The sequence below is a fragment of the Acipenser ruthenus genome, chromosome 5, assembly GCF_902713425.1.
Source record: "Acipenser ruthenus chromosome 5, fAciRut3.2 maternal haplotype, whole genome shotgun sequence".
In the NCBI taxonomy this organism is placed as follows: domain Eukaryota; kingdom Metazoa; phylum Chordata; class Actinopteri; order Acipenseriformes; family Acipenseridae; genus Acipenser; species Acipenser ruthenus.
In genome coordinates, this window is record NC_081193.1 from 5,397,203 (window position 1) to 5,422,639 (window position 25,437).

The 25,437-nt window shown below is 37.3% G+C and overlaps 1 protein-coding gene across 1 annotated transcript in view; it reads right to left on the reverse strand.

The window, feature by feature from the left end:
* The window catches only part of LOC117403006 (ephrin type-A receptor 7-like), an 84,155-nt gene extending 60,603 nt beyond the window's left edge, over positions 1-23,552 (reverse strand). The window contains exons 1-3 of the mRNA XM_034004814.3: positions 23,374-23,552; positions 21,336-21,397; positions 18,691-19,360 (exon numbers count right to left, since the gene is read on the reverse strand). Coding sequence (XP_033860705.1) covers positions 18,691-19,360; positions 21,336-21,397; positions 23,374-23,467 — 826 coding nt within the window. The 5' untranslated portion in view covers positions 23,468-23,552. The remainder of the gene's footprint in view (positions 1-18,690; positions 19,361-21,335; positions 21,398-23,373) is intronic.
* Between the last annotated feature and the right edge of the window lie 1,885 nt (positions 23,553-25,437).

The following is a 25,437-nucleotide window of genomic DNA, read 5'->3' on the forward strand; positions in this document are numbered from 1 at the left end:
CCCACTATGATATGCTTGTGTGTAACAGTAACTCTGCATTGAAGCATTAAGACAGGACTTAACTGTCTGCGTGAGGCGCAACACGTGATCTGTGCGCGCTGCGTAGTGGGAAGTTGTAACATGTGACGTAAGATTCACGGAGTAAAGGCAAACTTTTGAGCTAATGGCGATGGCAACTGCAGAAACTACGAAACCTTCTGAAAAGATTTTAGAAAAAAGAAACAGCATCAGTCCTGTGTGGCAGTTTTTTGGAGTGACAGAAAGTGATCCGCAAGGTAATAAGCCCGTCTGTAGGCAGTATGGAAAAGCTGATATTTTTTAATCGCAATTTATAATTTGTTTGTTTGGTTTTTTTTAAACACTTTTTTTAATAAGTAGCCTATATTTCAAAAGTTTAAAAGATACCAAAGATTTGGTTATATTTAGGGGTCTACTTAAATCGCGGTAAATTTACGTATTTCACGGGTATGTTGCGGAATAAAATTAGGATTTCGAGGTCATTTCGCGGACCTGTTTAAACATTAAATAAACCCAAGTAGACAGTATTTCAGAACACTATAAAGCCTAAAAATAGTGGTACTTGCTTCATTTCTAAAACAGAGTGCTGGCATTTGTTAAAGGCGAGTATGCAGCATCACCTGCAGTTGACTTGCCCATACATTGAGACTGCACGTCTGCATCCACTGAATTGGAAGTTAAGGCAAAGCTTTGTCAAGTTATACAGATGTGGAAATCAATTAGAAACAGCCCAAAAACTCGGTTACACAAGGGCATCTGGCATACTTTAATAAAGGCAATGTATGCAGCACGTTCGTTGTCATGTTATTTGTCCCATCCAATCATTTATTTTATTAGTACCGAGTCAAAACAAAGAAGACGTGGCTATTCGGGTCTAAAATTCCAACTGTAATGTAAGCAGCAGGTTGAAGCGAGGTGGCTGTGCTGGATCGTTTTAGTACTGATTTAACTTGCAGACAGGAATACTTCTTGTCTGTGCAGACTTTCCAGTTTGGTTTCTGAAAGCTGTTTATTTTACGTTCTGTTCAGCAGCCTCTGAAGTAGCCGTTTGTTTAATGCGTGATTTTGAAACTATATAGCAATCGATCGTACTTTCTCCAAATTCACATTAAGATATGGAAAACAATTACCTCAGTCTGCATGTAGTTTCTTTGTGAAATATCTTTAAACGATCATCAGCCGAAATATACTTTGCTTTTTTTGTCGTCCATATCTACTATTTTCCCTCCAATGCTGAAAACTAGATTTTAGCAACCTAAATGAAAACAATGCAGCACCTTTGTCCCGCCCTCTCCTGCACAGTACAGATCACATAAAATCAGTAAAGACGCACTGATAGGCTGAAAACTTTGTCATTTGAATAGTAAACAAGAACGTTAACTGCTTTGGAGAAATTATTTTGTAAATGTTACTTGTGGACATTTTTTTTTTTTTTTGCTTAAGTGCAATGCACACGGGACGACGAAGGAATAAAAATGGGCTATCTACAGAAGGAAGATACATAGTTTGCATCGCTTGTGTTGTGCAGTAGTTCATTTAAACAAGTTTTCTTTTTTTTTCCTCACCGTACTTGTTTGTATGCATTGGCCCCTAAGAGGTGAATTTTGCGGTGACCCCTCAATTTCACGATTTCCGCGAAATCGCGAATTACTTAGGTCCCTAGTTATATTATTTGTGCTTTTTTGTAACCAACCATTGTTTCATAACTTTTATTAAAGATGCTGGTTTTATTTCTTCTAAACTCGTAGAGGCAGTTGTCATATATAGCTTTAAATTTGATAAATTCCAAGACATTTTACATGTTATTTTTTCAGCCGATAATCATGATTATCGTGATAATTTACAGCCGATAATCGATAACTGAAAATGTCATTATCGTCCAACCCTAGTTTAGTGGCCAGCTATTTGTGCCCACGCACAAATAATTACTTACCGCACTGCTACTTCGACTGAGCACATTTTCTTTGTTTACAGAAAATCTTAGCCCCTGGTTTAAATTGTATTTCTTTTCCACTGCTCTGCACATTGATGCTTATAACACAAGAGCATGCTATTCCATTGGGATACAGTATATAACTGGCACTTAGTGTGATAATACTGTAATGTAATCATATGTACATACTGTAGATAGATAACTTTTAACTGGTCCCCACGTCTGGGTTCACAGTCCCTGATTAGCAATAATGTTACACATCATTACCTAAGGTAACGTTAGGTAATCTAAGATCAGTGTTAATCTGGGACTGTGAAACCAGCTGATAGATTCATTCATGTTCACAACACTTCAGTCTATTTCTGTTGGTAAAAATGGCAATTAGCAATGAGTGAAAAAAAACAAGCTGAAAATATATAAATATAAAAATCTTGTCCAATGTTTACACGCAGGGAGTAAATGCAGGTTCCATGCTGACGCGAGACTAAACATTTCCGCCACATTTTCACATGTGTGCTAAAGAGGAGATCTTGTTTATTTTATTTTTTTTTCGTGTTTTGTGATCAAACCTTGTTTATTGTTGTGTCTGTAAAACTGCAGTGTTTTGTTTTTCTTGTGGTGTTTATGTAATGACATGGCGCTAACAAGGCTCAATCAAACAGTTTTTTTGTGTCCATTGCAGGCCCCAACCTTTCACTGCAGCTCCTGCTCTAGTGTGAATGGTTTATATATATATATATAAACACAGTGATCCTGTGAACACATTCCAACCCAAGCATAGCATCTGCTCCTGGTTGGCAATAACCTCCCCCTTGGCTCCATTACCCTAACACACTTTCACATATACAGCTCAGTACATTTGTAATGGGTTCTTTTCAATGTCACTTCACCCATCAATGCGCTGAAAAAAATATCAACCAATTAAACTCAAGCAACATGTCTTGTTGATAGGAGTATTATAGCACCGCTAACAAGCCTTGTGCTGTTCAAAACTGACCGTCTGTTTTTTGGTTTTTTTGGCAAAATAAAAAATGAATTAGAGTACTGAGGCCTTTCAAGAAATACAATTAAAAGTATAACTTTGAATTCTGTATCTGTTATAAGTCACGTAAAGTAACATCGATTTACATAAAAGCTTTGACTACTCTGCTTTGGAAACAAGCTAGGTTCCACCTGAAGTGAAATCCTTTGAAACATAACATACTGTAGAAGTTCAAACCAGAGCTGGAAATTTTACTACACCCCTTAAGTAAGCCTGATTCTATAATTTGCTGCAGGAGAGATTATATTGCTGGAAAAGGTAAAACAATAGTCTGCACTCAGCAGTAAAATGAAACCCTCAGTAAAGACCTAATGAACGGAATATAGAATGACCCCAGGCTTGTGTTCCTGAAAATAAATAAATCGCAATTCTCATTGTGGAGCTACAGGTAAAACAAAGAAATACTATCTCAATTAGAAAAAAAGTGGGTTTAGACACTAGTTTACTGCTGGGCTAATTAACATTCTTGAGCTATGTCCAAGCTTTTAAAATGTTTGTTGATTAAATAACCATCTCGAGAAAGGCCAAAAAAACAGAGAGATGGATGAAATTGTGAACCTAAGCTGACATTCTGTGACAGTCTGACATGCCATTTCCTTTGGTCATGGCAGAGCTGATAATTATTACTCACACAGGGTGTGATGCTGCAGCATGAAAACTGTTTTTCTTTCAGTTAACATACCATGATGAACGGCTCATATTTAATTGGAACCCTTGAAGCTAGTGTTACCGTTGCTGAGGAACAGTCTTTTGAGTCGGCAACTTTTTAAATAGGTACCCTCTCATTAACCTTTACATTAAACCAAGTCAAATATCTCTCTAGTCCAGACCATCAAGGGCAGCCTGAGATTGAAGCCAATAGTGATAAAGGCTGATCTTGTATTATTCTATAATAAATGCTGGAACTCTTGTGGAATGCTTCAGGAATAAAGAGGTACTGAAACTGCAACCAACTTAAGAGTCTGTCTCCTCCGAATGTGCACTGCTCCGGCCAGGTTCATCCCCCTGGCTGATTATGTGTTAAATCCTCCATGCTGTCACTGTGGATATGGAAAAAAATGCACCACTGTAAGCAGCAGAGAGAAAATGCAAAGTAACTTAGAGATAGCACCCCATTAGAGTGATAAAGGAGGTACAAGGGAAGAGCAGATGACAGGATGTGGAGGCAGTACCAGTGCTGATGAAGACCAGGTGGAACGGGTCAAACATGATAAAAGAAGCAGTTTATTTCCTTATTTCAAACACCGCCTTCTTGTCTAAACGTTTACCAGACAACTGATAGCGAGATGGGTTTATAAATGCTAACTTTAAACACAACTACAATGATTTGGCACGTAGCCCTTCCTCATCAAGATGTCAAAAGGCCGCTATGTCTATTTTAAATCTTACTGCTTTTTTACAATGTGGGTGGCTCCTGTCCTGTTTCATTCCCTAAAGGAGCTTTAACAGAGATGTTTTTAAACAGAAACAAAAAATATATTCCTGAATTCAATTTTGTTTTTATTCCAGGCCAAGGTCCAACTAAATGTGTTCTGCAAAAAAGTCACGGTTGACTGTTTAAAATGTTCCTTGTTTACATGTTTCAATCAAGCTAAGGATCAGTGTGTTTTTTTTTTCTCAAACCTGTTTGGTTCAATGAGCACAAAAGGGTCTATGCAGATTTACATTTGTCTGTGGCTCAACAGAGCTGCTATTGCACACAGGTATTATGTTCACATTCTCTGCAAGCTGCTCAGTGCTGTGCTAGTGCTCTAGCGGAGCAGCATTTGAAAGACACATTGCACATAAGCAGAGAGCACCATGTCCCGCTTTTACCAAGCAAAGTATTGCTAATGCATTTTGATGTGGGAGCTCAGGGTTCAGCACTTAGATTAAAAAAAAAAAACTATATCAAATGTAATATCGACCATTTCATGCTGTACCATACTCTACTTTTCATAAGCAACAAGATTACTGTGTACTCTTAACACAACAGGTGTTGGCTGGATTTTCCTAGGAGCTTTTTCTTCTATAATTAATTAACTACCAGATGCCCAGCACATCGTGAAACGCACAAAAAGGCTCCTTTACAGTGAGGATCTGTAATATATCCCCAGACATTTTAATCTTCCACCTTTTAAAAGGAAGGCGCCTATACAGACGAAAGGAAAGAAATCCTGCTGGCAAGCTCTGCTCTGGGTGGGATTGTGTTTCAGATAGCCTGGGCCTTCCAAACAAGGTGCTTTCAGACTCTTACACCTTCGCCTGGGTATAAAGAGAGCTGGGACGAAGTAGCAGCCACCAAAAAAGAAAATCTCAGACAGGTAGATTAAAAGTCTTAGAAATACCACGTCAAAAGGTAACAATGATCATATTTTCCTTTATCCGCCTAGAGCCCGCACATTGCTTCAATTGAGCTGGCTGACTTGCTGGGGTTTAGAACATACAGACAACTGTTTCATTCATCTTTCGCACCTGTGCTTAGGAGATGATAAGTAGCTTTCCAGTAAAAACATTGAAAAGCTTAGCATTCTATTACACTTTACTGGGAAGGTTTAACTGACACAGTTTTAACCCCCTTTTAAATAATACAGTAGGCGCCGCCTAATCGGGATTGCTGCTTAAATGGGATACAACTCTGGGAGACGGTTCTTCCCAGTGCTATTTATGTCGTTTAATTGGGACATCACTTCTTTTAATTGGGATACAGTATTTTCAAATGATGAACGAACATCGCTTTTCACAGCAAGACTTCAGCTTTATTTAGCTGCATTGAATAATCCCCCCCAAGCTGGACAGCAACCGGAACTGTACTGCAGTAAAACAAACACTGTAGTTAGAAGCAGCTAAAATAGTGCAGAATTAATTCTAGGATCCACAACCATTTCTTTAGTGTTCTACCTGGGGGGGGTGGGGGGTGTTTCCATAGAAATTGATCTTGCTTGATACAGTATGTTGTTTATTTTGGAAGATATAAACCATAGCAATAATTAATTAGCCAGTTGACATTTACCGTTTATTACAAGGGCACATCCAAACTGGATTCAGGCCACATCACATGCAATTTGATGAAAAACTACAGGGTTTGAATGCATATATGGGTATGATAAGGGATAAAACTGACATTCCTGAAACTGAGAACTGAGTAACTGATCTAGGTATTGAAAAGTAAACCTTAATATCAAAATCATTGTCATCATAAGAAAATAATTTTATATAATGAATCTTTTTCGTGCTTTACCTTGTAACTGATGGGATTAAGAAGGAGAGTTTACACTATGAATATGTGAAGCAAAAACCATTCTGTTCTTCACAAGCTGAACACTGAAGCTTTCATAATGAATGAACATTGAAAATTGTAATGCCTAATTTCTTTTCATTTAGTTCATTTGACCGAGTAAAAAACAATCACACTGCATCAATGCTGACAATGTCACTGGGGGATGTGGCATTTTCCACCCAAGACTTTTTCTGTAAAGGCGTACATTGAGAAAAAGGCCAAAAACAATCTATTATTTCAAAGATAATGGTGGCAGGCTTTAGGGTCTACAGAAGCCCTTGCCCCCCCTACCACTGAGACTATCAGCAGTAAAAATGTTCTGGCTCCCCGAGAGAATGTCATCTCCCAATTCCCTGCACGCTCCTCCGTCCCGCTACCGTGACAGGAACAGCTGGGCAGGACGACAATGTCAAACCAGCTGCTGGCATTGCTTCTGCCGCCTCTGCCCTCAGAGAGCAACACAAGGAGAACAGCATCCCCTCAGTCACCCACAGCTCACAGCAAGAGGTGTCACCGTGTACCCAATGTATCTTACAGTGCCTGAAGAGGCGTCCAAAACAGAAAATTAAAAAAAGAAAAGTTACAAGAGATAGACAAGCATATAACTGCTATCAATACTGGACTTGAAAAGCCACAAATGCTTCAATAAATTACAAGGTTCTCATAAAAAGTATCCTATAACAATGCACCTTTTACGATAATAGCTAAGGGTGTGTGGTCCAGTGGTTAAAGAAAACGGCTTGTAACCAGGAGGTCCCCGGTGCAAATCCCACCTCAGCCACTGACTCATTGTGTGACCCTGAGCAAGTCACTTAACCTCCTTGTGCTCTGTCTTTCGGGTGAGATGTAATTGTAAGTGACTATGCTGCTGATGCACTGTTCACACACCGAGTCTCTGTAAGTCGCCTTGGATAAAAGGCGTCTGCTAAAATAAACAAATAATAATAATAAATAATAAACATTGAATGTTTAAACAGGATTATTTGTGTAAACACACCCATAAACTTTTTCATGTAAACTAAAACTGTCGACTACTAGTGCCACAAAAAAACCCAAAATAATTATTACCTGAGACCATTAGCTATTTTCTTATCAATTGTTTACACTTTAATCAACTTTGAGATTATAACTACTCCTTATTACCAGACTACATAATGTCTTTGGCGATGCTGCCTTTTCTAAACAAGTGTTAATGTATTTAATTTGTGCAAATCAACTTGGCCAATGAGGTGGAAAAGAAATCAATCTCTTTTCTTAAAAACACTGAAAGTTAATTTACTTAAATGTCAAATATCAATACAATCAATGTACCAAACCCCATTTTGAAGGAGCGGAATCATTTCGTTAAAGTGGAAGTTACTCGATACTCATAGAAGCATATGTATGAACTGAGGAATGAAAGCTATGCTTTTGAGCAATTACATTTACAAATAAAAAACAGCCAGGTGAAAACATATGTAATGGCCTCCAAGCCAGTGTCTAGGTTAAATAAATGCAAAGGTCTTCTTTGGGGATTACCTAGCCATATAAAAAATACTGAGCGAGCAAGCATGTAAATGGGTGACAGTTAAAATACTGTAGCGTGCACGGGGGAAGGCAGCAGTAGGGCTGGTAGGTGACATAATCACACACAAATACATAAGCCCGATATACGCTCCTTGCAAGGGAGCCGGCTCTTTTGTACAGCGGTATTGGCGCTATGCTTCAGTGCGAGAGGTCCCGGGTTCGCGCCCGCCCTCCACCTGTGTGTGGATTGTCTCGCCCTGTGTGATGCGCCTGCCTGCGGGAACCGAGATCGCTACAATACAAAACAAATTGTGAGTGAGCTGTTTTCTGCAAAGACAGAAGAACAAATGCATTGGAGAACAGAAGTTTACCGACTACTGAGGCTTTCTTAGAACATGCTGTTTCGGAATCGTGGAAAACTCTAAAGCCTGGTTCATACTTCTGTTGCAGATGAATGTGATACGTCAGGCGCAGACAGCTATAAAAGCTGTGCAGCTTCACTATCTGCACGAAGGACGAATCGTGTCGCAGCCCTTTTGACTGTGGTGGTCGCAGCTGTTGTTCATTCTTTAAATACAGACTGCATTCGCGAAATTGGATAAATTGACATTTAAATACATGTGCTGAGTTATACAAGAGGTTTAAAAAAAAAATCAAAAGCGTTGGTGCATCCGTCCTCTCAACCAACAGAGAACCCGAAAGGGAGAATTTCAAACATTATTTAGAGAGATGCAAGTATGTGACAGTGAAAGGTGAAAGGTTTAACCATCTGTTAACACTAGAACCACCAAGATTTCGGACTACATACAACCGCCACACCCGCAAAATGTGTGGCTCCAGGGCTCCCGAGTGGCGCATCCAGTAAAAGCACTCGCTAGAGTGCAGGATGTGCTCTATAGCCTGGACGTCGCCGGTTCGAGTCCAGGCTATTCCACAGCCGACGGTGGACGGGAGCTCCCAGGGGGCGGCGCTCAATTGGCCGAGCGTCGTCCGGGGGGAGGGAGGGTTAGGTCGGCCAGGGTGTCCTCGGCTCACCGCGCACCAGCGACCCCTGTAGTCTGGCCGGACGCCTACGGGCTTGCCTGTAAGCTGCCCAGAGCTGCGTTGTCCTCCGACGCTGTAGCTCTGCGGCGGCTGCACGGTGAGTCTGCAGAGTGTAAAGAAGCGGGCGGCTGACAGCACACGCTTCGGAGGACAGCGTGTGTTCATCTTCGCCCCTCCCGAGTCAGCGCAGGGGTGGTAGTGGTGAGCTGAGCCTAAAAATAATTGGGCATTTCAAATTGGGGAGAAAATAATATAAAAAAAACAACAAAAAAAAAAACTAATTGGCAACGACTAAATAAAAAAAAAAAAAAAAAAAAAATGTGCGGCTCCATTTTAAAACGGCTTCGATATGAAAATGAAAAACAAACAATCGGATACAACTTAATATTTTTTATTTATGAACATCATACATAACATTTTCAGATCAGAAACAACACCGTATTTACATTGAAAATTTAACTTTTTTTCTTATTTTTTTCAGAAAGAGCACATATACATAAACATGAAAAACTGTAATAAAATAGACTTTACGCAATAAACTTCTGTGTAAACAAGTGTAGACAACTGTATGCACATATAAAATTATAAAAAATAAATAACTACTTATAAAAACAGCATAAAACTAAAATATAACATAACTTATGCAACGTGAAAGTGCTTTGAGTGAAACAGAGTTCAAAAGCTCTGTTCAGAGTTCTATTACAGCTTTCGAAGTACAATCTACTCAGAAAACACGCTTTTCAACTGTACCAGTGTATTTGCCACAGACTGCCTTTTCACAACAGGCGCAGACATCAAAAGTTCTGTTTTTATTGCATTTAGCAACCTGGCATTGTCTTTTATTCCGCGTGCCAGTGGGCGCAGCGCTGGCTGAAGGTTGAGGGGCATTTCCCAGCCAGCTTTTGAGTCTCTTATCAAAATGTTTCTGCCGTAGCTCCAGGGCTAGCTGCAAAATGAAGTCCCTCTGAGTGATTGTGTTGCCGGTGCACTCCTTGTATAAAACAAAAGCCAGGTCCAAAACATTAGAAAAAAAACAGCCACAGGCCACCTGCACGTACCACTTTTGACAGAATATAGCCATGCCATTTGATCCAGTATATCCACACCATACTTCGTTGTGTTGTAAAATGCAACAGTCTCTGGGTTTCGTTTAGCATCAGTCCCGATGGTCACTGATTTGTGCAGAGAGCTTAAAATAACCAATTTATTTTTTTTATTTTTTACACCACACACTCAGGGTGGCACAGTCGTTCTGCCTGAGGAGTGCAGTGGAGTGTGGGGGGGGGCTCGTACGTATGAGCTGTTGGTGGTAACTCTATTCAGAGGACAGGCAGACGAGAGTACTATATCACACTGTGTTGTGATTCAATGTGTATATTTTGTGACAACTGCTAATAAAATAAATAATAATAATAATAATAATAATAATAATAATAATAATAATAATAATAATAATATGATGTGTAGAATGACTTTCATTAGTGTTTCAGCACTCGACAGGAGTATATAATACGTTCTTTCACAATGCGTAGTTCCGACCTGTCGCACAGGGTCGGAGACCCGAAATGATAGCGGAGTGTGAAATGTGTACTGTAAGTAGTGTACTCTAAACTAACATTTAAACTGGTCAGAAGTCAAAACAAATATATATTATTGGTTTTGGTGTACTGTTTAAAAGCTCTTGTGTATGTTGATGTAGCTAAAACTACACTATTTGATGAGCTTTCCGTGAATTCTTGTTTTTTTGCCCGGGAAATGTACTAAAAATTACTGTGCCAAAATCATAGCCTTAACTATACTGAATACTGCAGAGAACTTTTGTAAACTATGTTTTGGCCACTACTATAGAATACTACAGTATCTGTATGGAACTACTGTACTTACTCAATAGGAACTGAACTTCAGCCAGTACACCTATTTTCAATATATACATACTGTATACACTGTCAGTATTAATTTTAGTTCCACTTACAAGTAGCTCAAGGATACCTAGTTTGGGCACAGCTGTTCCATTATTCATACTCACGTTGCTTGCTCTGATAGTGTAGAGCAGTATAGTAATCATAATGAAACACTATTTTATCAGAGCATCTCAGCCATCTTTGTTAGGGAAACATATGCACTGGAAATATTGGTAACTGATAAACAGATACGTCCACTACACCCAGATGACATTTTGACTTCTACCCTATTCATGAGGTTTATCTGGCACACTGCTTGTAAGGTTGCTGGAACTAACTCATGTGTGTATAAATATGAGACACTGGATTAGAAGAATAATCCACTTTAGTGGCCTAAATATAAATATAACATACCATTCCTTCCATTGTATAAACATACGTCCTGTACAGTGTGTCTGTATATATGAATGTGCATGTGTTTTATATCACGCACATATTCAAAATAAATTAGAACACTAGACCTTTTGCAGAAGTATCCAAATGCATTTTATTTTTCAGATTTCATATCTATCTCTATATAATTGAACACAGTTCAAATAATACATTCAGATTCAATACCAAGATGAATTTAAAAACAGCTTCAAGCTAGCAACCATTACATGGTCAGCAAAAAAACACAAACAACCAGCAGCATTTGCTATTCAGTGTCTGATAGCATTATTTCCAAGATGACACCGGGGCCCTCATTGGCTATGCATAAAGTCAGTGAATATTAACTTCATTTACACTTGGCTGAGAATAGTCTGGTGTTAACAATGGAGCCCTGCCTCTTCTGCTCAGCATTGTGAACCCAGACCTGACAGAAGACTGCCATAGCGGAAGATGGATGATAGTACTAGTTGACCCTGGTCCCCTGAAGCGTCACAGCATCGGCCTCCTCCTTTTCGACAACAAAGGACCTCTCGCAGCTTCTCAACAGTAGTCATCTTTATTTGTGCTAACAGGTCTAGACATTTCTATCGATCCGGGTTCTATACTTCTTATACTCTTAAGCTTGGTCTCTTTAGCTATCTAAACCTTGGCACAGATGTCTTTTTTGTAATTGCTTGCTACTGTCTGTTGGGAAGGATACAATTGGACATGCGAATATTGTGTCAGTGAAGACAATGTCTTGCCATAAAGCTCAGATTCTCTCTGGCATTTCTGGGAAAGTGATATGTGACTATCCTTGAGGCATAACCCTCTCACTCCCGGAAGGGTGAGGTGTGTGTGTGTGGGCTTGTTACCAATGCAAGCTTCTGAAGGACTGCATAGCCATGACTATGCACTTCAATCTTCTCTTGAACAAAAATCAATAGCTTACTACATAACCTGCCCTCCCTTCCAGGACCAGTGGAGGTCTTTTCAAAACGGTATAAAAGAGCTCTGTACCATGAAAAAACGTTTTGTTTTCAGTGAATTTCTACCTGGAAATTACACCATGCCTTCAAATAAAGAACTATTTATGCCTTTTATTCAAAACAAAAAGTTATAATTTTATAGAAGAACAATGTTGGTAATAATAATATATTTAAATCTAATTGGATTGCACATTTAAGACTAGGGGGTTAATGATTTGTAGAGACTCAAACAGGACTTGACCTTATTAAAATTACAGTTGCATTCAATATAAGAATGCTAATTGTAAAGTCATTGAAAAAAGCAAACTAAGGCTGTGTTCACACTGGGTCTGTTTAGAGGGTTTGGTCCGCACTTGGTACTGTTCAGTACGTTTGGTGTGAAGTGTGAACAACAAAGTCCACTTAGGAAACTAACCGTACCGAGTCCACCTAAAGAGGCGGTCTCGGTCCGTTTGGCAAACGCACGAGTCTGGTTCACTTGCTAAACCTCAATGTGAACAGTTGGACTCGGTCATTCTGCACATGGGAAGAGAACTATACAACCTGACTAGGAAGTAAACAGTAGTGCAAAAAACAACACATTTCTTGGGGAACTACATTAGGGTTACCAGACATCTTGGGAAAATTGAGATTGTCACAGTTTTCAGCCTTAATTTTTTGTCCCGGTCGGAAACAGTAAAATTGTTATTTGTCCCGGTTTTGCTATTGTATATTTTTTAAGTACAAAACGGTATCACTGTGCTCAGCAGGTTAATAGCAGAGTAATATATTAGGTTGTGTTCATGCCATTCTAAATTAAAATAAACAATCGTATGGATTATTTGTTTAATCATTCTGATTACGTGTATACCATATGTTTAAATAGTAATATCGGATCTTTTTTTAAAATCTGGATTTTTGTACATTTAAGATGTTTTGACTAGATGACAATATAAAGAAAATAATGAGTTGTTATCATCTGCAATAAATTCACCCGATGTTTACTTTTGAAACTATTATTGTGTTATTTTATATACTGCTATTTTTGTTAACGGCTTCAGAGTTGCTACAGGCTCAGTGAATTGAAGAAAAAAATACCCCCCATTTTTCACTTTGGAAATCTGGTAATCCTAATATATATGGACAGTATGAGAAACTGAAGCTCTGGTAGAAAATTTGACCAGACACAAAAATCCAAGCCAAACTGGACAAAACTCACAAAAAGTAAATGTATATAGTCTTTTCTCAAATTACATTGTTTAATGCTGACACTAGGAGGACCGTGCAGAATTGCGTAAACTGCATTCTATTGTAGGCATTCAAGAAATGTATTAATTAAATTAGCAAAGTGCTCCCCCAGTGCTTTTTTTCACAGCAATATGTAAGAATCTAAAACATGCTATATTAAAAACCGGAGCAATACATCAATAGCTGCCATCTTTCAATATGCCTTGTAGGATTTATTTGTTTATTTAGCAGATGCCTCTATCCAATGTGACTTACAGAGGCTAGGATGTGTGAACTATGCATCCACTGCAGAGTCACTTCAACAGCAACTCACCCGAAAGACAGAGCACAAGGAGGTTAAGTGACTTGCTCAGGGTCACACAATCAGTCAATGGCGGAGTTGGGATTTGAACTGGGGACTTCCTGGTTACAAGCCCTTTTCTTTAACCACTGGGCCACACAGCCTCCCAGGATATTGTAAACACCTGGTTAACACGCCATATAAATGATCCGAGTACGCTTGCAAACTGCATTGTGAACACAAACGAAAAAAACAGAAAGGGACCAAAAAAAGTTTGCATCCAAACAAACTTGGTCCCTTTGCTTGCAGATGAGTGTGAACAGCAAGCACATTGATACAATGTTTCAAACGAGCTCGGTCCCTTTGCTCGTGGATAAGTGCAAACAAAATGAACCAGACCAAGTCAGTTTGAAACTGACCCAGTGTGAATGCAGCCTTACATACTGTCATACTTTCAGTTTAACACGACTATATAACCATTTTCATTACAGACCCTTTTAACAAATCAGTTTGTTTGTTTATTTGGCAAAACTATATAACCATTTTCATTACAGGCCCTTTTAAAAATGTGCATTATAAATATCATTTGGGAGATACTGAAATTGAAGAAGGGAACTATGAAAAAGACCTAGGAGTTTATGTTGACTCAGAAATGTCTTCATCTAGACAATGTGGGGAAGCTATAAAAAAGGCCAACAAGATGCTCGGATATATTGTGAGAAGTGTTGAATTTAAATCAAGGGAAGTAATGTTAAAACTTTACAATGCATTAGTAAGACTTCATCTAGAATATTGTGTTCAGTTCTGGTCACCTCGTTATTGCTATAGGATATTGCTGCTCTAGAAAGAGTGCAAAGAAGAGCAACCAGAATTATCCTGGGTTTAAAAGGCATGTCGTATGCAGACAGGCTAAAATAACTGAATCTGTTCAGTCTTGAACAAAGAAGACTACGCGGCGATCTGATTCAAACATTAAAAATCCTAAAAGGTATAGACAATGTCGACCCAGGGGACTTTTTTGACCTGAAAAAAGAAACAAGGACCCGGGGTCACAAATGGAGATTAGATAAAGGGGCATTCAGAACTGAAAATAGGAGGCACTTTTTTACACAGAGAATTGTGAGGGTCTGGAACCAACTCCCCAGTAATGTTGTTGAAGCTGACACCCTGGGATCCTTCAAGAAGCTGCTTGATGAGATTCTGGGATCAATAAGCTACCAAACAACCAAACGAGCAAGATGGGCTGAATGGCCTCCTCTCGTTTGTAAACTTTCTTATGTTCTTATGTTCTTCTTAAAACAAATCATCTACCCAATAGTCTTAAAATACTGACTTTAGATTAATTTATTGTATCTAAACAAGTATTAATTTGTTTAATTTGTACAAATCAGCTTCAAATTCAACTTAAAAAAGATAATAATCTAGTTTCAAAACTGTCCTTGACCCTCTGTGACAGGGAAATCACATCTCACAGTGACAGCAGCATGAACCCAATCCATCAAGGAATTACTTTAATGTTAAGTGATTAAACTGGAGCCTCCCCTGAGGACTGGCATGTTCAGTATTTACATAATTAAGCTTAGTAACACTTGTAATGGATGACATGACCATTTGGAACACAAATACACACCTTATCAATCAAGTGAATGTCAACATGTATGAGGACTTTTCATGGCATTTGAAATGCAAAGGAGGCCTAGTATGGGACTGCTGGTGCCTCTTTTGCCCAACTGTGCATACACCTTGGCTGCCTCACAGCCTTTCTGAATCCCCAGACCTTCCCTCCTGTTGGTCTGAGTCATCAATCACTGCCCCTATGTTACTTTTACTAAAGCTTCTGACAGCCAGAGATAGAATTAGTATGGTTCATATAGAAACAAAGACTCAATACACACTAGTAGGCAGTCAGTTAAGAAATAGCTGTTCCAGATATATTGAACAAATAAGGCTTTAGCATAGATGCCAATGTCTATCCTGAGAAACTCCTACTATTAACTCAGGAGAGGATTCAAAGGAATCCCTTCAGCAATAGGTTTCCTCTTAGCTAGATTTGGTGCTGAATACCAGCTTATTATATATGGTTCCTATAGGAAGAAAAGCTCTCTGAATTGCATAACAAGCATTTTTTTGTTTTAACACAGATAGCATCAACTGTCCAAGGGATGAAAGCTCGGCTTTTAGTGTGGATGATCAGTACATGAAGAGTTAAAAAAAAGAAGTGAAAGACAAGCTGTCCCCCTCTATCCCTCTCTCGGCAGTGATGAATGACTTGATCACAACACATTTTAGAGAAAGCTCATGCAAGCACAGATGGGGGCTTCTCAAATGACATGACTGACAGCTCGTCTCATTTACTCCCCCGCTCCTTTCCACTTCATGTTTTATACAAGCCCTTTTACACTTGTGTTATTCTGTGTTGGGGCCAGAATAAACCATTCTGTCTTGCCACAGATATTTTAAAAAGACCCTGGGGAAATAGTGGCTTTAAGGACTAAAGCCACACTCTGCAGACAGCAACTCAGGACACTTTGTTACTTAACACCGAATTATATTATGTATTTATTTATTTATTTATGTATGTATTGCTCTGCTGGTGATTTTTGCTTCAATTAATGATATACTGTAATTTACAAGACAATATTCACTGGGGAAATACTGATATGAAAAATGTAATGTCATAGTAATGACAAAGCATTGCAAATCTGCATAGCTGATTATTGCACAGTAAAATGCCACCCATATGTAACTAATTAAACACCTATTTAGCACCACGCAAACATATGGTTTATGGTCAATAACATTGCTAGGGCAAAGTTGTTGTTGTTTTTTTTTTACTTATGTTGTTTAAAAATATTTAAAAATATTTAAACAACACAGGTAACCCTAATGACAGTATATATTTTTTTTTTCAATTTACAAGACAGTTTGTTAACAAATTAGAATTTATAATGTAATAATATGAGCAGGTATTTTTTTTATTTATTGTTTGTTTCCAACTCCCCTTTTTCATTTAAATTACCACAGCACTACTGTACACCTAAATTAAACAGAAGCTGTCAGTTTGTAATTGTAAGGGTGATAAAGCACTTCTTATTGGGTCTCACATTTGACTGTGTCGTTATAAATGAGATAGGAGCTGGAGTCCTACATACACATTACATGAAGGGAATTCATACGAATAGTCATGTTAGAGTTTCCAGTGCTGGGATTTTAAGGCTGATCTGAACGACTCAATGAAACAGGTGTTAATAATTTTTTTGTTCTGATTATTCTACATTTTTCCTTCCAATTATTATTATTATTATTATTATTATTTATTTCTTATCAGACGTCTGTTTTTTTCAACCACACTATCCTAAATGAATTATTTGCCTCATTGTAATAATTAATTTAATTCAATACAACTTAGTAAGTAAACAGAAAGCTCTTGTAGTCCAAAACCATTACCCTATACTGTAGCTGAAACCTAAATATCTAACTCTGTATCAAATCACTACTTTAAATACTGTACATAGACTACAATCCGGTGATCTACCTTTATATTTGGCAAAAGCCCTGTTACAATGTCACAAAATGGCGTGTTATTTGTTTTCCAACTATATTAGGATAATCAAAAGAGGGATATTGAAAACAAGCTGTTGGATCCGCTCCAGAGAAATATATTCAGAAGTGATTGCCTTGGTGTGCTGCCAGAATGGGAAGTGCTCTTGCAGCTGAACGCAGAGCTCGACTCGAGAGCAAGTTATCATTTAATCCCAGTGTCAACATAACTACAGTTATAAATGAAGGGTCTGGTTATCAAACAATTAACATGGGTTCCAATTTTAATACCTCGGATTTGTTTTTGCTTCCTTAACTTTATCCTGAATAATATTTTTGCAAACATGCAAAGCAAATTATGTTTGCTATCGGGCATTGCTAATGTGACCTTTTTTGTCACTTGCAAGTTCAACGGAATTAACAAGGCTGCCGAATTAGCAAGTCAAATGTGCCACAAAATTGACAAATCACGTCAGGTTTGTGATGTGAGAACTAATTTGCAGAGATAGCTCTGATTATGTGTCTGCTTGTACACTAATGGGGGGGGGGTTACTTCAATTAGACTGCAGAACAGATTTTTAGGAAATTCCAGTCAGGCCTGATTAGTTTTTAAAAATGAAAAGGAGTTGCTACTATCAGCTTTACATATAATGCAAGCCTCTAGGAGTGATCAAGCATATCACATTATGACGTTGTATAAAGAATAATACATCATATATTCCCAGAGTGGTATACAACGATTCCCTACCTATGCTGAACAACAGGAAACTCTCTGTCAGAAAATGTTACAAAATGTATTCTCCTCCTAATGTACAGCTATGGCCAAATGTTTTGCATCACGTAGAATTTTAGGATTGAGATATACTTTAAAAAACATAATTTAGACATTTTATTTGACATCATATAATCAAAGAAACTACAAAATGATATCCCAAAAAGTCTACCGGAAGCCATAATAATAGTACAGTATTTCATGTTAGATTTCAAAATGTCAATTTTTTAAATTTTTTGTCACTTTTTTGATAAGTTTATGGAAAACTACAAAGCGGTATGTAATTCAATTTGTTAATGTAACATTATTCAGCAGGTTTCATTCGACTTTATGAAGCAAAATTAGTTCATTCAATAGGGTGATGCAAAACTTTTGACCATAGCTGTATAGAGCCACTATGACCGCGGTGCTAAATGCTTTTAGGATTGCCTCAATTCAATTTTTTTTTTCAAGAAAACTTTAGCTCCAGAACAGGATGAATTGTTTTTATTATGACAGCACTCAATCTATAATCTCTCAGTTCAAAGGAGAATGTTTTACCAGTTGGATTCACCATCCATAGCACTCTATGCCGCATTTTCTGCTTTTTTGTAATGTGAAGCAGCAATGAACAGTGAGTTCTGAGAACTACATCAAGCCACAATTACAACTGAAAGCTTCTAAAAGCCTGTTTTTTAGTAATTTTAAATATAGGAAATGTGTAGTTTTTTTTTTTTGTAGTGTGCTAAAAGGGTAAAAATATGACTTTTGGAAAACAGCTGTACTTACGCTCACAGGCATCTCCTTTCTGATGAAATCCTGATTTGCAGATACACTTTCCAATAGGCACCAGCCATTCACCCTCAGCACTGCAGTGCATCTTGGGAGAATTCTCTGCCTCCTCTTCTGCGTCACTCACACATGTTCCGCTCACTTCGACCAGGGAGGAAAACTCGGACCCTGTGACTGTGTCCGGGAAAATAGCTAAGTTCTCAATAATAGACCAGCACTTCTTATAGTAGACTTTGACAGATACCAAAGCTATGCAGGCCCCTACATCCTGAAAAGCCAGATAAAATCCTTTTCTAGACAGAGGCCCGATTTCCCGCACTTCAGTATTCAGCTTCATCTTACGTTCCCCGAGGTCTCCCTGGGTAAAGCTTTCATCTGCTGCAATGGTGTCTATTTTTACATACTGGCTTTCTTGTATATTCCTCCTATAGTCAGAGTCTGTCTCTTGGTAATACAGATTGAACGTTTCCTTACAAGTCCCCAGCACACCTGGCAGACTATTACAATCCCTCAGTGTGAACTTCAGTTCTACAAAAATCCTCTGAGCATTGCCCTTCTCAATCCAGTTAGTTCGCAGCCAGTTGTTCTGGTTGGGCTCCATTACCTGGCACACCTGGTAAGTCCGAATAGGTGTGTAGTTCTCATCAAGTCCACTGATTTCTTCCCACTGAAAGATAACAAGAAAAGTATGTCATCTTATAGGTCACACTAGTTGCCTTTAATGTGTTTTTGGGGGAAATAAAATCTATAACAATGGATCTAACAGCTAAAGGCATTTTATAGGCAAGCTTCTCTTGCTAAGACCCTACTTGTCTAAACTGGATTTGTGAAGCTATAAAGAAAAGCACAGAGAAAACGAAGGAGTTAAAAAACATTGATTAGTTACAACTTTTTTTTTTACCTGAAGAAGGGATTTAGAAATGTGTTTTTTTCTTCTATTCAAGCTGGTGAGACCCAAATCAGAGCTTTGGGATTCAAGCATGTATCCATTGTGATCGTGATAATTATGCCTCAGAGCCCTTTAATAACATTGTCATACTAGAATTTGTAGTAAAAGGAAAAGGCCATAAAAAGTCATGTACATAGATGAGGGTGGCAACTGAAATAGACCATCCCTGTTAGAATGGCTACAGTTATACTGCAAACGAAAGGCTGCACCTGTGGCTTACGAAAAGATAACTGATGTGTCAATATTTGGAAATCCAAATGTTTAAAATAAAAAAAAGTAAAATGAACCTCTCAACAGTCCTTAAAGTAAATATGGAATCTCATTACATGTTCCTTTGTTTATTAAACTCGTAACCATGGAAACATTGTCTGCGTGTTTATTGTTCGAGATAACTACTGAGATCAAACTTTTTTTTTTAAATGGGCAATGGTTTTAGATCAAATAAATAAATGAATTATTATAACTGATCATTGGATACAGGTTTTGTAACATCAAATGAAATGTAGATTCAACAGAAATCCAACACAAAACCGGGGAAGAAAAACAAACAAACAGGGCATATAGGGTAGAAGAAAGAAGGGCAGTGGAATAATACACACAGTAGTTTAAAGACATTAACTGGGATGAAGGGATCTGCTATGTATCCTTACTAGACTCTAAACTGCTGTTTGTTTGGAATGTGGAGATTACAGGGCAACGCCAGGTTTTTTTTCTTACTAAGGTCCACACACTTCTCTCTGAACAGGATTTAAAGCAGGATTTTAAAGATACCTGACAGCGTGTTTGAAGTCAATGTATTAACAAAAACTACAATAGAAGGTTTTTTCTGAGTATGCAGGAAGCTGTATCACAAGCCCAAGTATAATTATCCTCAAATGATTTATAAATAAAAAAAGGGTTTCTGTTAACTGAATGAGGAACCACCCAATAGCATACCACCCACTACACTTCTGGAATTGCTTTTCCATGTACTTCATTCCCAGAAATTCCTGCAAATGGAATTGGGAATCCAAACGTTTCTGTTGCTAGTGACCCAAATGCAGAATTGCTAATGTGTGTGCATTTTTTTTCATTGATCAATAAGATGGTTTAAGTTCCGATTTTTTTTATTATTATTATTTTTTAGCTTTTTTTTAATACCATCCAAAAATGATTTTTCTGTCTGGTTTTAAAGTTATACTTGAACATTTGTAAAAAAAAAAAAAAAAAAAAAAAAAAAAAAAAAAATTATACAAATAGTAATACTATACACAGATACAAACAAATGACAATGGTGAGAATAACAACGGTAATGTAAAATGCTGCCTGTAATACAGCTACAGTCCCTCGTTGTTTGAATACTTCGTACAACACAGTTTAACACTATGGTATGAACTCATTAGTGCTGTAGAATGTAAGGAATGTTTGCGTTAGGTTGGTAATTGCTAAATTCTATTTCTAATTGCTTTCCCAGCGGACAAAAAAGCACAATAGATAATTGTGAGAGGGAAGCCGTTCCCTGTAATTAGCAACTGCTTTTATCTAAGAAGGCTATTAAAGTAGAAGCATTGAGTGCACCTAATCATCAAAAATATACCGGAGGGCGATCTTAAGGTCTACGTTTCCTGAAATTGGGATGCGGAATAGTTGTGTATTGAGTAATAAAAATAGTATGTGGACATGATTTAACCAGCAGCAATAGAGAGGACCTTACCCCGCCAGAAGGAGAGGATATCCACTCCAGTTCCGTCTGCACTTTAGAATCCAGCAACATTACTGTAAAGCAAACATGATACAATTGCATGTTATGCACAAAACCAAACAAAACAACACATCGTCTTCTGATATAGGCTAGTTAATTAATTTTCCTTTGCCTGAAGTCACAGAGTCAATATTCCGATTTAACGTTTTCTTGTGAATAACAATAATAACCAGAGCAAATAATAATAATAATAATAATAATAATAATAATAATAATAATAATAATAATAGAAATTGCTTACAATCTGTCCGTAGAGCAGGTGCATGGACTATATTGATTTTCAGGCAAACAGAAAATAAACCATAGTTTGTTCTTTTGTATACGATGTTTTAATAAAATAAAATAAAATAAAAATACAAAATAAACGGCACTGTGCTTGTTATCTGATAGAAAATATTTCACAGTTTACAAAAGCAAAAAAAAACCCAAAAACATTAAACGAAGCACAAATGGTTAACACAACGAAATACCTTCAGACATGTATCATGCAACTATTGTGATAATTCAGACATAACACTAACAGACGCTTGATTTTCACAAGTTAATTGCGAAGATACATTGAGTCACAGGAGCCCGTATGTTGCTTGCTGCATATTGTCTACTGTTTATTGACATGAATGTGTTTTTTGTACAGTCTTGTATTCTTAATTAAGGTATGTAGCTATTACAATTTAGGACTACAAACTGAAGCCCTGTTTTGTCCTTATTTGAGCACTTCTTGTTTCCTGAACAAAATGAAACTGCTTCTCGCAACTCGGCGGCGAGAAAAGTGGCAAAAGAAGATGCATTTCGCCTCCAAGCGACTGAGATTACATTTTCACTTTTATTAACTACTGAAGAAAAACAGAAGGTCGAGTTTAAACAAGTAACCAAAAAATGTAACCCACAAGTGGTTACAATACTTTATTTCTGACTCGACGTGCATTTTATAGCCTGCACTGTGTAATATCAAAGACCACTATTTATTTATATGTACGTTTTTTGTGATGATTTTTATTTATTTATTTATTTATTTATTTATTTATTTATTTATTTAACGTTGCAATGCCGGGTGTGACTGCAGATAAACACAAACAGATTGATAGATACTGTATACTAATTTAACATTTATAATGACATTCATACATTATAGACGGTTTTTTCAAAGTTATATTTAAAAAAGTACTCTGTTAAATCGTTTTGTCTATTTGTGCCTCCCTTGTACTTAACTGGCTGTTCACAAAATATATTAATAGTGTTAAACTGTATTATGTAGAAAACAAACACTTTTGTTACTGGAGTGGACCTGTTTGTAAAGCATTCTAACACTTCTGTAAACCACTGTATCTTTCAATATTCTGAAACTGAAGCATGTATGCTGCTGTGCTTATTACAAAAGGGAAATTCGGGTTAATCCATTCGATAATAGCGCTTTAATTTCCCGTGTAAACTACTGATCAATAAATCGACATTGCATTTTTTTCACTTGTCTAGGCTATTGACAGAGTTAGGTAAAATTCTAATTTAATAAAATAAAAATGTACGAATTGCATTTGGTACCACGGTATCCCTAGTTAAACTGCATGTACTGTAGTGTTATTTTTTTCAGGTAAATCAGAACGGCTGGGGAGCGGTACAGATGCAGACTGCATAAACTTTCCGTCTTCTGCAGCAGACTTTCTAATCCGATATTATATTTGTGACCAATTTGTATTAACACCTAAAACACAACACAAATTTATATTTAATACATTGTTTATTTTCACATATGCCAGTACAGCATGACAAATGTCCCAATGTAGTAATGCCATTAGCCTTTACAGTCTGACTCGATGTTCTTTTGTTTTCCTGACCTTGTAGTTATGCACCTCACATTAATATTGAAACCCATGCAGAAACTACCATTCCCTTGCTTGGTAAACACTTCATAGTTCATAACACTGCCATTGCAATTTTCAAGATGAAGATGTGAAGAGCACAATAAAAAAATCAAACTTTCTGTGACGCTTACCTTCCTTTACATTTTGTGCTATTCCAGTGTGCGTGTGATGAAACAAAACAAAGCAAAATATAATCCACGGACAAGGCATCGCTGTAGAAATCATGGTGCAAGCTGTGAAGTTTGCTAGCCAGTGCGTTGTTTCCAACGATGCTCTGTTCCCTTGGACAGCGAAAGACCAGCTCTGAATGTTACCTCCACTCGTCTCGCACTCAAATACCATCAACAGCATCTGGGAGGAGCCCGGGGAGCACGCGTGCCGGTCAGGGCGATTGACAGCACACGCATCCACTTAGAAAATGGCATAGCCTGAAAAGTGAACAATTGCTAACAAATGAACGCAAAGCAGAGGAGGAGTTAGCGCTGAATAAAAACACGGAGACGGTGTACAGCAGTTCAAGCATTCAAAATTCAGAGTGAAGACAGTGGAGAAGATAAACTAAACAAACTATGTGCTATTGGCGTAACCAGTAGCCTGTTGCAACATGTTAAACATAAGCAGCTATGCGCCAGATTAATTTATTATTGTTATAAAACCAGTCAAAACAACTATTTGATCATTTTATATATGTTATCGACGTCAAAGTAAGTTCTAGGTATAAAGTCGTTCAGCTAAAATACAGTAAATAAAGTCTAGTAAATAATAGCACTATAAAATGTGATGCTTTGGGCAACAACAGACACAGACAGCATTTAGAGAATTATTTAGATAGATAATGATAGAATTTGGTAATATTATAATGTAACTACAACTGTTGAAATTTGACAGATTTATTGAATTATATTGAATGATATACATTTGTATTTTCTAGGAAACGTCATCTCAGTTGCCCTGAAGTCATTTGTCACAGACGTCAAACACCATGTTTCTGTATACTAACTCCAATACAAGCGCATACGTTTGTTTTTAAATTTACATTCACCGAAATAGTGTGTTGCTGTTAGTGCTCAGCCGAGATACTGAATGTTTTGATAAGCTGTAAAACAGTTTTCTACACTGAAGAACAGGTATTGTGTAAAATCAATGTACTTTTATATATTTAAAATGCATATATCATTTTGGAAGCTGCGCCCTTCCAGAGATCACTGTTAAAATGGCATTATGAGTCCAAACACCAATCTTGCTTTTGTTTATTTGTCACATAACAGAGGTGACAAGCTTAGCCTGTAATGGGCTCTATTTAGCCACAAGTGCAAGGGCAAAGGCACATTTTCTGAAAGTAATAAAAGCATTCTTTATACCATTAAATTGCTTTATATTAAACACATGACACATGCACAGTATGTTGTTTGCATCACATTTTAAATGGTATACAATATCATGTAAGAGGTACATATTCCATGTGGGAACTACAACTAAAATAGAGAAAGAATGTGTTCATGGCTTGTGGAAGGCAGTGGTTTTTTTCCCCAAGTGAAGCAAATAGAATCTAAATGAACATAAAACATAATTAAAAAGTGGAAACTTAATTTTAAAAAACATTCACTTGACTTGGCAATACACTGACTGATACATTAAACTGTTAATGAAAAATAATGCATTACCCTCCTTCATATACTCCATTTGTTGTAGGTCACTTATTAATCTTCATTACCTTGTACAACTAAAAAACAACTGTAATTATGCCTACGAATATTGATTAATAAACAATGTACATCACAATGGGTGGATAAAAGCAGAAGTGTGTTTGCTTCAAGGTTTATTTAAATCAGTATTTTTGTTTAGTATGTTTATTTATGCAGATTTTTTGTAATTCTCTTTACCCTTGACTCGACTTTGGTTATAAAACACATTTAATTATGAGGGATTATTTAACCAATATGCTGATGTTTGTATGTTTTGGTTTGTACTGTACTTGGTTCTGAGTATACATGGCATATTTTTAACATTTTTATCAGATTTAGTGTTCCGGACAAATATCTAAGGGACCATATGGTTCTATATTAAGCCCCCATTTTGTGGTACCAGGACATGATACATTTTTGAAAAACAGCACATAACTGGTTCTTTTTAAAAATTAAAATATAGGTCCTTTAAAAGCAGGACCTCTGACATAATAGCCCAAACCAGAAGAT